The sequence below is a fragment of the Mya arenaria genome, chromosome 11 (assembly GCF_026914265.1).
Source record: "Mya arenaria isolate MELC-2E11 chromosome 11, ASM2691426v1".
Classification (NCBI taxonomy): domain Eukaryota; kingdom Metazoa; phylum Mollusca; class Bivalvia; order Myida; family Myidae; genus Mya; species Mya arenaria.
This window is the reverse complement of record NC_069132.1, coordinates 55,352,918-55,366,587: the sequence shown is the minus strand read 5'-3', so window position 1 is coordinate 55,366,587 and position 13,670 is coordinate 55,352,918. Positions and strand designations below refer to the sequence as shown.

Sequence of the window (13,670 nt, the reverse complement as noted above, 5' to 3'; positions counted from 1 at the left end):
CTGTGAATTAGGTCCTTGTGAAAAAGTTTCTTGACTGTCTGTTCATGAGTTGTACTCCTTGATTTTTTCCATGTCAAGACACCTTTCTTTGGCTTTCAGGACCTAGCTACGCAATTCTCAGCAACAAGGCACTGATTACAAGGTTTAATTCATGTCAATTCCATAAACATCATGGTTTTAAGAAACAAGAGCCATCGTAAGACAGCGCGCTCGACTGTGCCGCTTTGACTTAGAATACAATAACGATGTAATAATACCAAGTTTGGTCTCTTTATGTCAAACCTAACTAAAATTATTTGATACATAAGGTGACTTTGATGTTGCCCTCCCACCAGCCCGCCCAAACAATGACGCAAGTCATTCAAATAACTTGATTTCCCATTATGAAAATGTGGTTAAGAATATACAAATATGCCTTTCAAAGGAAATAATAAAAAAAATAAAAAAAAATAAAAAAAATCAAGGGCCATAACTTGTATTTAGGCTTAAAACGGAGTTATGTTTCTTGTTGTAAGATGGTCGTAAATAATTTTGAATTTTATTAAGTGCATTTAATGAACGGTATAGAAGTGTTTTTTATTTAAATCCCAACTTGCCGTTAACTTTTACTTGCCTAAAACTTTAACCTAAGTAAATCAGGGGCCATAACTTGTATTTAGGATATGGAGTTATGTAACCTCATTGGGTGATGGTCCTGAACAATTGTGTGAAGTATTAAGCCAATTGAATGAAGGGTATAGAAGTTATTAAACAATATCCCAACCTGCCATAAAACTTTAACCTAAGTTCCATAGACAATCACGGGCCATTATTTGTATAAAAAGATAATATGGAGTTATCTAACCTCATTATGTGATGGCTCTGAACATCTGTGTGAAGTATTAAGTCAATTGAATGAATGGTATTGGAGTTTTAAGTGAAAATCCCAACTTGCCCTAAAACTTTAACCTGCCCTAAAACTTTAACCTAAGTCAATCAGGGGCCATAACTTGTATTTAGGATAATATGGAGTTATGTAACCACATTGTGGGATGATCCTGAACAACTGTGTGAAGTATTAAGTCAATTGAACAAAGGATATAGAAGTTATTAATAAAACTTTAACCCAAGTTCCATAGTCAATCGGGGGCCATAATCTGTGTAAAGAATAATATGGAGTTATCTAACCTCATCATGTGATGGCCCTGAACAACTGTGTGAAGTATTAAGTCAATTGAATGTAGGGTATTGGACTTATAAGTGATAATCCCAACTTGCCCTAAAATTTTAACTGGACATCGACGCCGACGCTGGGGCGAGTAGTATAGCCCACATTCTTCGAATAGTCGAGCTAAAAATAGTGGTTATTTTTTAAAATGTACTTAAGTTTTCATCTAACTTGAGCGCACTTGCTCCATTATGTTCGTAAATATTACGGCTCGATTCTCCATCATGTAGCATTGATGAATTACATAAACTTCAAGTTGAAGTATCTGAAGGCAAGAATATATTCGAAAGGGGGGAAATGAAACTGAAATGGTCTAAAATCTGCGCTTAAAGGATAAATTTTCAAAAGTCTATTTTGACAATATTGATAGTCGACAATGGTTTGTTTTTTGTAAATGGGATCATGCTAAGCGTGTGATTCAAATGTGTCCTCAATCATTAAATAGAACAGTTTCCTACTTTGTGGATCTGGTTTTGTTTTTTTCTTCTCCAGTGCCTTTTTCATGTTGTCACTGATGGCTTTGATCTCTGTGTATGCCAGTTTCCAGTCAATGACCATACGATAACCCTTAGCCCGCATGATCATTCTGTCTAGATTCTGTATTCCTTCTTGCAGTCCTGCAAGCAAGTCATTAAACATAAGTTAATTAAATAGGGTTATTAGTATTGCGTTTTGATCTGGGAGGTTGTATTCCACTCGAGTTGATTTTTGCAGATTCGGATTTCATGAAGCGCAAGCATTGCTGAAATTTATGATGGGTCTATAATAAAACTCAAAATAGTTTCAAAATACAACATAATGTTTATTGAACATGACTGTAACAAACATTGATAAATATTCACTTTTACCATGTTCATAAAACAAATTGCAATAAGACAGAACATTCCTTAACAACAGCTCCACAAACAAGAGCTGTCACAGAGACAGCACGCTAGACTATTGTGCCGCTTTTAAGTTTAAGGATTGCAAATTTGTGGTGAGGCATGCATGGATCACTGTAAAATTAGATAACATGCAAAACCATAACCAGAATTTCAATGTCAAATGATGAAGGGCAAAAAATTGCATTATATGCAAGACAGATTTATCATACTTTTTATAAAGCTTCAATGCAATACATGTAGTTGCAGAGTCGAATAATAAAGGGACAAAATTTATATTATATGGAAAATAGAGTTATCTATCTTGATTATTTAAAATGGTTGAATTGTTGGGAGCCCTTGTATAAAGTCTCTATGTAATATAAGATGTATTTGCTGAGATATTGACTTAAATATGGTCACATGCAAAACCTTAACCACAGTTTTAAGTCAAATAATAAAAGGCCATCAATAGCATTATATGGTAAGGAATGTTCAAGCTAAACAGTCAATTATCAACTAAATTTGTTCATTTGCTGGAAGAAAATTGCCGATTTATTGTCAACTGTGAACTGTCTAATGTGGAGGTAAGTTAATAATAGAACAAGTTAACTCAGGTAAGGATTTATTTAAAGTATCATTTTCGTACAGCCAAAGGTTCATTCATATTTGTATTAAACTCAAATATAGCGGCCATGATTTGAAGGTCCTCAGACAAGGATTTTTTATAATTAATATTTTTCCGATCATGTGGTATGTTGTAACCAGCCTAGACGCAATTTTGGTAGTAGAATGGGATCATACTGTAAAGACTGAGCGATTTAAAAACAAACCATTGCCTTTGATCTCTGAACAACTCATGCTGTGACCTCACAGATTGTACTGTTTGATCTGACACATTCCAATAAATGTGTTAATAAATTAAAATTTCACAGGTGTTTGTTTGGATTGCAGTTGATGGGACATATATCAGGAGAAATAAATAACTATTGATGCTTGTGGATTAATTAATGTAACGATTAATGAAATGTGTATTAAAACCTGTCAGTTAGTTTGTATGATATACGCAAAGCCTTATCGTAAGGAACGTGGAAAAAAATAACACGGTGAACAATATCTAAAATATTTTTATGATAAAGGCAGCAAAATGTGTCTCCTGTGTTTGGACTGATAACAAGCATTTGCCAATTAAAAGATATCGAGTGTTTATCGTAGTGAAACAAAGCAGAATGGTCGTCTTAATCTGATGGGTGTGATCTTGTCACTTTTTCTTAGGTGTCACACATCAACAGACAATAAATCAGTCAGTTGAATACCACATGTTTAATATTCCTGATTTTGACTCTGTTCTTTTGACTCTGTTCTTTCTCAATTTCTTATAGCCTCACCTATAAGATGGGCCCCCTACTTTTAGGTTAAAATCGTGACCAAATTTCCCCTTCTTATAGTCGAGGAAATACAGTATGTGTGCTTATATACATGCAGAACCTTAACCAGAATTTCTAAGGCAAATAGTAAAGGGCAATAATTTGAATTATATGCAAGATAGAGTTATCTAACTTGATTAATCAAGTCAAGTTGGAAAGTTGGGAGCACTTGTCTTAAGTTTTAATGCAATACATGATGTATTTGCTCAGATATTGACTTAAATGTGGTTACATGTATCGCCTTTACCAGAATTTCTAAGTCAAATAAAAGAGAGCCATAATTTGCATTTAATGCAAAATGGGAGTTATCTTACTTGGCTATGTAAGTAGGATTGATTGCTGAGAACTGTTGTATAAAGTCAATATATCAAGTAGTTGCTGAGAGGTTAACCTATGTGTGCTTACATGCAAAACCTTATCCGCAATTTCTAAGTCCAATAATAAAGGTCCATAATTTGCCTTATATATAAAATAGTGCTATCTTACTTCATTAATTAAATAGGTTGGATAGTTTGGAACACAAATCTAGAGTTTCAATGCAATACATGATGTATTTGCTGAAATAATAACCTAGGATGAGTAGTATAGCACTCCTTATTCTTAGAATAGTTAAGCTTCTGATGACAATATGATACAAGCGCTATACCCAACAAGATCAAAGCTATGACAATATATAGACTTTTTTTCTCAAATGTATGATGAACTAAAAAAGAAATCAAAATGCGCTACATAGAAAACTAATAAACCAAATGTAACATTTGATATTTTACCTAGTTCATGGCACTTGACCATCCACAGGTCATCAGTGGCACACAAATATCGCCACCTTCTGCAAACCTGAAGTTACGAAACACCAGTAGTGTCTTCATATATCATCAGTCACAACTTCATTATTTTCTTCAAAAATTCACATTTTCACAGATTTTTACTTCTTATTTTTTAACAAACAATGTTGTGAATGTTGAAATTCTTTTTCATGAGAAACAAAACAAGACTTTTTTTTTTTAAAGTACGTTTACATCTCAAGCATTATGCACTTTGCCTTATCAATGTTTTGTCCCATCCAGGAAATGGCAGATTTTTGAGGATTTATGGGGCATTGAACGATTCCTGACAGTCTCCACCCATGAAACACTGAAAAACTTAGGGTGAGCTTTCCTTCAATTATATTCTATGCTTTGAAAATTCCTTGATCCCAGGGATATTGACCAACCTCCATTTTGCAGGGGCAGGTTAAAGACAATCTCCAGTCTGTGACTTCCCCTTTAATTCTAACCAATTCAATAAACATACCTATACACAAAACTTGGCTTCACAGTTTTAAGGATTTATGACATTTGCTTTCCAAGGTTTTGTGTGGCAGAGATGTGACATTTGACTACTATGGTTTTTATCTGGCAGAGATGTGACTTTTGCCTTCAATTGTCCAGACATGACATTTGCCTGCCATGGTTTTGTGTGGCAGAGATGTGACTTTTGCCTTCAATTGTTTAGTGTGGCAGAGACATGACATTTGCCTGCCATGGTTTTGTGTGGCAGAGATGTGACTTTTGCCTTCAATTGTTTAGTGTGGCAGAGACATGACATTTGCCTGCCATGGTTTTGTGTGGCAGAGACATGACTTTTGCCTTCAATTGTTTAGTGTGGCAGAGACATGACATTTGCCTGCCATGGTTTTGTGTGGCAGAGACATGACATTTGCCTTCAATTGTTTAGTGTGGCAGAGACATGACATTTGCCTGCCATGGTTTTGTGTGACAGAGACGTGACTTTTGCCTTCAACGGTTTTGTGTGGCAGAGACATGTGATTAGTTTGTTTGCAAATATTTGAAATAAAAAAATAATGTTTATATTGTAGCATTTCGATTTGACCTAGTAACCAAGTTATTGAACCACATGACCCAGTTCCAAACTAATAAAAGATTTCATCAGGGCAAACATTCTGATTAAGTTTCATGAAGATTAGACCAGAAATACTGCACAAAAAATATGGTCTCAAGAGAGGTCACAAGGATTTTTTAACATTTTATCTAATAAACTAGTTTTTGACCCCACATTACCAAGTTTGAACCTAATCAAAGATTTCATCGAGTCAAATATTCTGATTAAGTTTCATGAACAATGGAGCGGATTTATTGCCTCAGTTTGTTCGCAAGATTTCTGTAAGATTTTACCTTATGGCCTAGTTTTGACCCCATGTCAACCACTACCAAGCTTACATCAAGGGGAACATTCTGACCACAATTCGAACAAAGTCTGACCAATGAATACCAATATTTGTTTCCCGACATGATTTTTCAAAGATATGACCTAGTTTCCGACCTATTATGACCCAGTTTCAAACCAGTTAATGATTTTATCAAGGAAAACATTCTGATAGTTTTATTAAAATTTGCCATTTTGAGCTCAGACTGAAGATATGGGCATCTGATGGTTAAAGAGAAATACAGCAGCAACATGTGCCTGTTCATGTTTGTGCAACTCCAGGAGAATACATGACCTCTAGTTGTGACCATTTAATTGTGGAAGACCTAACTGATCAAGGACCTACCCTCTTCACTGCGGAGATCTGGTCTGCCGATATGAAGGAGAAGATGTACAGCAGCAACTTGTCAGGGAGCCTGTTAATGTCACGTGTGTTGCGCAACCTAAAAAACAGTTATGGGCTTATATATTAAAGATGCACTCTTACTCCCAAATAAGATTTACCACAATTGATTGTATTATTTTAACAATCCTTTAGGGCTGAATAAATGTCGAAAACAATGGTTCTTATGAAGGATACCAAATTTAATTTGAAAGAAATGTGCATAAAACACGGTATTCCTACCTTAAAAATGTATAGAAGATCACAGTAAATCTTTTTAAAGCATTCACCCATCATTCAATATTTTTGCGCTTTCTGCTGTTAAATACACGGTTACAATCTTGTTTTCAGTAATTAATATTTTCCATAATTGCATTATTTAGTAAGTAGTTGAAGGTTCATCACTCAAAATTTATGTTTGTTATACATGTGTATGTATTGAATTTGAATAAGAGTGTCACTTTAATACAACTGCGGTTTTTTCTTAGTGATATTTGATACTAAAGATATTTGAGCTTGCTAGTAGATATAAATAAGCTAATATGAATCACTCGGTGACTCCTGAGTTTGTTTCAGGAGTAGAATAGGAATGAATGGTGTACTGCAACCAGTGCGGCTTATGTCCCGGCTGGGGCTCGAACCCATGACCTCTTGGGTAAGTTGATCAATGGTCAAAACTCGATAAATAATTAGCTACAGTTACAGGGCTCACTAAACACAATAGAAATACATGTCATTGTATGTTTATTTACAAAGTCTACTCAAACACACCATGACTAAGACAATAAACATAAACCATGAGTTTTTTCTTTAAAACAATACATTTCATGCTAATGGAGATTATCACCCACCTCTGTTGTATATGTGTTGTAAGGAAGTTGAGGTCTTCAGGGTCACACAGTTTTAGCAACTCCTTGAGAAGGGCAATCTTCTCGTAGTCCTCCCACACATCCAACCACTACACAACAAATAGGTATTTTGTAATGTGATTTTGTATGTCTTATCAAAATTATAGTTATAAGGCATGCTTCGCAATAACATTTTATTGCTAAAATTCATCTTCACTTCAAAATAAAAAGCATTTAGGCATTTTATTTTATTCATGTTGTATAAAAAATATTTAGAAATAATATAAAAAAGTCAAAGAGAGTAAAAAAATAAATGAATTTATGAGCAGCCCTAGTACTACCAAAAACAAGAGAGTCTATGGGCCCTGGATGGCTCACCTGATATATATGGAACTCTGGCCAAAGCATTTGCTGAGATTTGGCCCATAATCAAACTTGGCCAAGACCTTTTGGTCAATCTTTTTTCTTTTTTAATAAGATTAGGATTGGTGAAAGAATATAAGTGCTAGAGAGCAAGGTAACAATGTTAAATAAAGGGCATTTTTGATAAATAAAGAGCATTTACTCCTGACCAACTGGTCAGATTTGGTTTATAATCAGACTTGGCCATATGTTGTCTTCCTAGATTATGATTGGTGAAAAAATGAAGTTACTAGAGTGGTAACAATGTTGAATGTTGCATTCTTTTTATAAATAAAACAAATAAATAAATAACTCTTGACCTGCTGGTCACTTTTTGCCCATAATCAAACTTGGCAGAGATCTTATGGCAATATACATTGTTTCCAAGTATGAATAAGATTAGATAGGAAATGTGAATGTTCAGGTGAGCTAAAATATTTCTTATCAGAATGCTCAAAATCATTAGAAATAATATTTTAGATGCCATGGTAGTATCAATAAATTTTGAAAAACAAGATATTTTGCAAAACTTATTTTCAAGAAAATAAATTTGCATTGTAATAGAATTTTTAAAAAATAGAAAAAAAAAATCATGCAAATTTAAATAAATTTACCTTCCAAATTTGTCCAAGCTGATCTTTAAACCCGTCACCTAATTCCGTCTTTTTCGCCTTGACAAGCCCCTTATTTTCTGGGGCCCCATCTGGCCACCATTTCACACTCTTGTACAGACGAGACACGGGAACCGGAAGGCTCTGTACCCCATGGGGCTTTCTGACTTTTCCCTGACGCAAATGTAGCATGCCACCTTGAAAATGATTAACATTATATTACAGTTTATACAAATATACTTTACCTTGGTTGCCCAGAAAACAATAAGCTGATATAAATCACACTCAAGGTATTTTCATGGTAGAAACCAGTGCTGTTGGCCTTTATGAGAGGTCAAGAGATTGCTTCCCTGATAGGGCTTAAACAAACAACTTAAAGTATGTCTAAGACTGACTAGGCTGGCAGGGATGATTGTTAAGTATTTAATGTATTTCTGGTCATATGACTAGAATGTCAAGCTTGCACGAAAATCTAGGAACAATTTGTTTGGTCTGATCTCTGACCTTGAAGGCTTGTGGCTCCTTCTTTCTTGAAATAGTCCGGGGTTGCTAGTGCGCGTGCTCCAAACAGACGATACCTTGAATAGAAAATCAAACAAATATCATCAACAAAACTTTTATCTTTCATTTGTTTTTTTCCAAACAGTTCATTCATTTATGTCGGTAACAATAATGTTTATTTTTTCTTCTTTTTTAAATGACCTTGATGTAAAAGCATTTTTGTAAATTATCTTAATTTATAATTATCAGAGGGTCACTTATGAAGACATTTTCAATCATTTTCTGACAACTATTTTTCCACATTTCTGGGCGTCAGGGCATTTCTGTTTGTTTATTTTTACCAAATTTAGTTTTTTGCACTTTGTTGCACTGATTGTCTTAAAGTTTGGTGCATTTCGTTTTAGAATGAGTACTGTAAAATTAGTAAAAAGAGCTGCCGTATAATACAAAAGTTTTGACTGGTTTACATTTTTGCATTGCAGAATGATCCTAGTTCTGTAAACCAGACTAGAATAGAAAATGCCTCTCTATGTGCCGGTACTCTGACGACGTTAAATTATTATTCTGATAATCAAAACCAGTCATGCATAATCAGTTACCTACCAGAACAATTATAAAATTGTCATCATTCATGCATACATTAAAGATGATGCATGTACCATTGAATAACAAAGTTAATGCTGATTCACTGTATTTCTTTACAAAACACTAAACCAAACTCCACTATCAAGTCACTCTACATGCAGTAAACGAATGTGATGAAGAAGGTAGATACCCATTTTTCTTGTTCTCAAAAACGTGTAAATTCAAATTTGAATCAAAAGCAATAAAACCAACATTGTCTTACACATTAATTAATGTACAATTTGTAGCATATGAAAACACACTGTGTCTATTCTAGTTTTAAATGGTGCATTACTGATTTCCCAATGAATTAGAAAAATCACATAGAATTTTCCGAGATATGATATTTTCTCATAAGGAAGAATTCTTTCCCATTCCCAGTTGGCACAGAGTAGGCACAATATCTTTCATTCAGTTATCAAATACTGTCTCATAGTTATATTTACTTGAAAAGGAAACAAAAAATGTTTTAATGGAAATATGTGTTTTGACATCGGGATCCTGGTAAAAGGGTAAAATTGGATTTCTTTTTTTTTTGGGGGGGGGGGGTTATATTTTTTCCTGACAACCCTAATATACCTCATGTCACTAAGGGTGCTGTGGGAGACTGCTGACCAACGTGACACAACCGATCGAGGGCTATCAGACCGCTTCAACTCTGGCATCTCAGTGTCCTTCTCAGGGATAAGGATGCGGACCAATGATTTTGGGCGTCCTTTCATTTTGTAGAAGTCAGGCTTGTCACTCTCCTTAGGTGATTTAAACCTAAAGCATAAATAATGTTGGTTCTAACTTCTGTGTAACATTTAGATGTCATTAATCATTGATACACAACCACTTTTGGGGGCTAAATTGTTCTATTGGGCTTTATAACTCATTTAAAGATAAGAGTAAATTTCCCTCTTCAAAATGGCTTCTAAATTCCTCATTAAGTTTAAAATGGGATCAAGCCAATATGCAGCCAATAGGCAGGGAGGGACCTTAACAGCTATCACAGCTATTCAACATCATACAATGTGTAAAATAACAAAATCAGATGTGTACTAGTAGTACTTACACTACAATATGGTCTTACTTCCGATATTTGTCCAAAATAGAGGTATCCATAGGTTTCCTCTCATCATCTTCATCTTCAGCATCCACAAAGTGGGGTTTATCAGGAAAAATACCTGGACCATCAAACTCAACTCGCTGCTTAAAGTTACTCTCCACAACATCTACTTTGTCTTCAATAACAGCCTCAAGGAAGTTGTGTTTCTTTGTCGTTTTCTCAAGCATTGATTTCTCTTTCGCTTCCATAAACATCCCTACACTGTCCATAGCCTCTTGTATTATTGTACTGGCAAGATCCTGTGCATACAGTTCAGATGGATCAAAGATTTTAACCGTTTGTGGAATAGATTCGGACACAATTCTTGATGCTAAGGAACCGGCATATTCATCAACATTTTTAAACATGAAATCCGCTGAGGAAAGATCTTTGGTTCTTTCTTGATGTATCACAGACAACTGTTTTTGATTCATGAGTTTTCTTTGTAAATTCTGCCCTTCTCTTTCAATAAGCTTCTCCTCACTCGGATCAATCACAGAGTCGGGAGTGGTTGCACCAGCAAGCGTTCCATCGATATTGAGTGTTCTTTGGTATGTTGAGCTGTCTTTATTAGTCTCACTTCTCACTGTTTTCTTTTTCTTCTGTAATTTCTTCTTTTTCTTTTTTCCTGGCTTGTTATCCCGTGTTTTCTTCAGTGGTGTGGTGGGGTATTGGTGTTGCACAGCAACCGTGTAATCACGATGACGGATTGGTTCCAGGGTTGTAGCTAGCATGTCAACCTGCCTGATGGAGCACCTGAATAAAAACAAAACAATAAATTATCTGAACTTTGCACAGGGCAAAATTCATGAGCCGCATGGTTTTCCCAAGGATTTATTTTTAGCTTGTGACTCTCATATTTGATAAATTGGGGGTATCTGGTAATTACATAAGTTACCAGTATAAAGTCAAATAATTCATTCAATTTCAGTTAGAATCTATTTAAGAGGTCACACAAGCTAAGGCATAAAAATGCAAAGCTAGTTAAAGACAAATAATTATCATTATAATCATATTATCCTTTATCAAACATAAACATGGAGAAATAAAGAAGAAATAAGTCTGTTTTTATTCATTTAAAAAATTTATAGGGATACCCAATGGGAATAAATTTGATGTATTGCGATACATTTCTTCCAACAATATCCATATTTCACACACTGTTGTTTTTTATCCTGAAAACAATGACACACCTGTCAACAATCCCACACAGCAAGACTCGTTGTTGCCATGGTCGCCAGACCTCATACCACTCACATACCAGCTTATATATCTGCTGGTTGTTCAATGAGGAAAAGCTCTGGGTTGCCGGACCCAAAGTCTTTAACGGAAGGGGTGGGGGCAAGTGTACCATGCAATCAAAATTGCCGAATCGAAGTCCATCTGGTGGCTTCAAGAATGAAGCCCTTGTATGCTCCACGGGTAAAATGTAGGCTGGCATTCTGTTTTAGACGTTTTGTTCCTGAGTTTCAATTTTATCTGCAAGAAAAAGTTAAAATGAACTTAATTAGCACATACAAGTGATAAAGATGGATTTTTTTTACATTACAAATAAATAATTATACTGATAATAGACTAATGATTATAAGATCCAGTACAGATAGATCTCCTATATTGTTAATATAAGTCTTTAAATTGACATGTAAGAGTGCGTTTTGTTGATTAAATAAGAATAGTGCAACAGCAGTGGTCATGTTTCAGCTTTCAAATCACCCGCTACAATGCATATATATGTATTTATAAATGGTTGAGAAGAGCTTCATATATGCAGTTAAAGGTGATATGGGTGATTAAATATTCACAAACTTACAAAACAATTACTGACACCTATACAAATTAAATGTGACCCTTCTATCGCATAACACAAAGTTCAAACTTGCTATTAAGGCACACTGTGTAAACAATCAAAACATGTACATGTGTAGTCCGATAATTGACAGTTTGTGCGAGGCTGTATACACACTATCAACTGATTATCCAGTTGAAAAATACTGCGCATCAAATGTATTAACATAAACAAATCTCGGGTAATGAAACCAGTAACAAGACGTTTGTAAATGGAGGTTTTAATAAAAAAAATCTTTTGGGGGGGGGGGGATTCTGGGGGATCCGGGGGATTTTCATCTTCCGCTGTGACCATTGAATGTTTCATCTTCCGCTGTGACCAGTGGATGAACCGAAATTCTGAGGGAATTTTCCCCTGCCAGAGGATATGGCATTTAAATATGGCAATAAATGAACAATAACATGTTTTGTCTCGGGAATGCATTCAAGTTTAATGTCTCAGAATAATTATATTAGAAATATTATTTAAGTCTTTCAGAGAGAACCATTAAAGTTTCAAACAGCTCACATGTTGAATAGGCTATTCTCAAAAAGTCAAACCACTGTAGGCATGTAACTAACTGTGCAAGTTTTTCATAGTTCAATTATGAAAGCACCTGTCACCAATTACACCTGTTGAATACTTATACATTTAAAAAAAAACTATTTCAGTAGAAAAGGTATGGCAGAAAATCCCCTTGCAATTGTGTTATGTTTTAGAAGTATGGGCAAATGCTACACATTGTGTGGTCATTTAACATTAACAATCCCATTTAACCTGTCTTTTTTAACAACATATACATGTAATTAAGTCATACAACATATTGTCTTTTCATTGCTTGCAGACCGAACACGATCTTGAAGTCTCGTTCATCTCTGTCCTGAGCAACAACCTATGGCGGCTGATTTTAGTTGAAAACTTTAAATTTTGTAGTTGTATACGATTCTCAATCTATAGCACCTCAATCGGACTCGAGCTACAATGTATATATTGAAACATTGAGTCTCCTGAATCATATCACCTTCTTCAAATTCTAGACGTTTATTTTAAGAAACATATATATTCCGATTACATTACTATATTTAAAACAGGATTCAATAACACCCATTTTTCTTTTGCTATACCTTCAATCTAATCAGTTGGTCCGAAAGTTGTTTTCATCGGCCATGATTGTTTCCATGCCGTTTGTACTCAAGCTAGTTCATACCACAGATAGAGGTTACGTTCCACCATATTTTTTGGCTGAATCTCTAGCAACTAAGCAATGATGCCTTCAACGTTTTACATTTGTTGTTGATTAGTGGTGGTGTTTGTTACTGTTTTTAATTGTAATATAGAAATAATAATGGTGGCTGATTTCAGCCATTTCGTATTTTCGAAAGTTAGATTACCCACAGTACAGTGTGAGAAAATGCGTACTGGCTGTATTATGATGTACTCTAGTTTATTAAATGTTGATGCCCAGATTTCTAAAATGTGCAAAAAGCAGCTAAGCAACTGAATATCCTTCAAAGACTATGCAACCTTTTGAAAATCAATACCTAGCTTATTATCTTTAAATCTTTTATCTGATCCAATTTCAACTACTGCCCTGTTGTTTGGTCGCGCTTTTGTAGCAAGACCAACACAGAAAAAAAAGAAAATATTAGATACAGATTTTTAATGTTTTAAATGATTACACCGCTACT

The 13,670-nt window shown here is 34.8% G+C and overlaps 1 protein-coding gene across 3 annotated transcripts in view; it reads right to left on the bottom strand.

Moving 5' to 3' along the window:
* Positions 1-13,160, bottom strand: part of LOC128208212 (uncharacterized) — a 96,691-nt gene extending 83,531 nt beyond the window's left edge. For 2 of the 3 annotated variants that reach the window (XM_052911674.1, XM_052911676.1), the window contains exons 1-11: positions 13,107-13,160; positions 12,800-12,958; positions 11,351-11,636; positions 10,143-10,913; positions 9,647-9,832; positions 8,447-8,520; positions 7,946-8,139; positions 6,933-7,039; positions 6,046-6,142; positions 4,265-4,331; positions 1,666-1,824 (exon numbers count right to left, since the gene is read on the bottom strand). In XM_052911674.1, the coding sequence (XP_052767634.1) occupies positions 1,666-1,824; positions 4,265-4,331; positions 6,046-6,142; positions 6,933-7,039; positions 7,946-8,139; positions 8,447-8,520; positions 9,647-9,832; positions 10,143-10,913; positions 11,351-11,598 (1,903 nt within the window). In that variant the 5' untranslated portion in view covers positions 11,599-11,636; positions 12,800-12,958; positions 13,107-13,160. The remainder of the gene's footprint in view (positions 1-1,665; positions 1,825-4,264; positions 4,332-6,045; positions 6,143-6,932; positions 7,040-7,945; positions 8,140-8,446; positions 8,521-9,646; positions 9,833-10,142; positions 10,914-11,350; positions 11,637-12,799; positions 12,959-13,106) is intronic. The other variant, XM_052911675.1, reaches the window with a different exon arrangement.
* Positions 13,161-13,670: the final 510 nt, after the last annotated feature.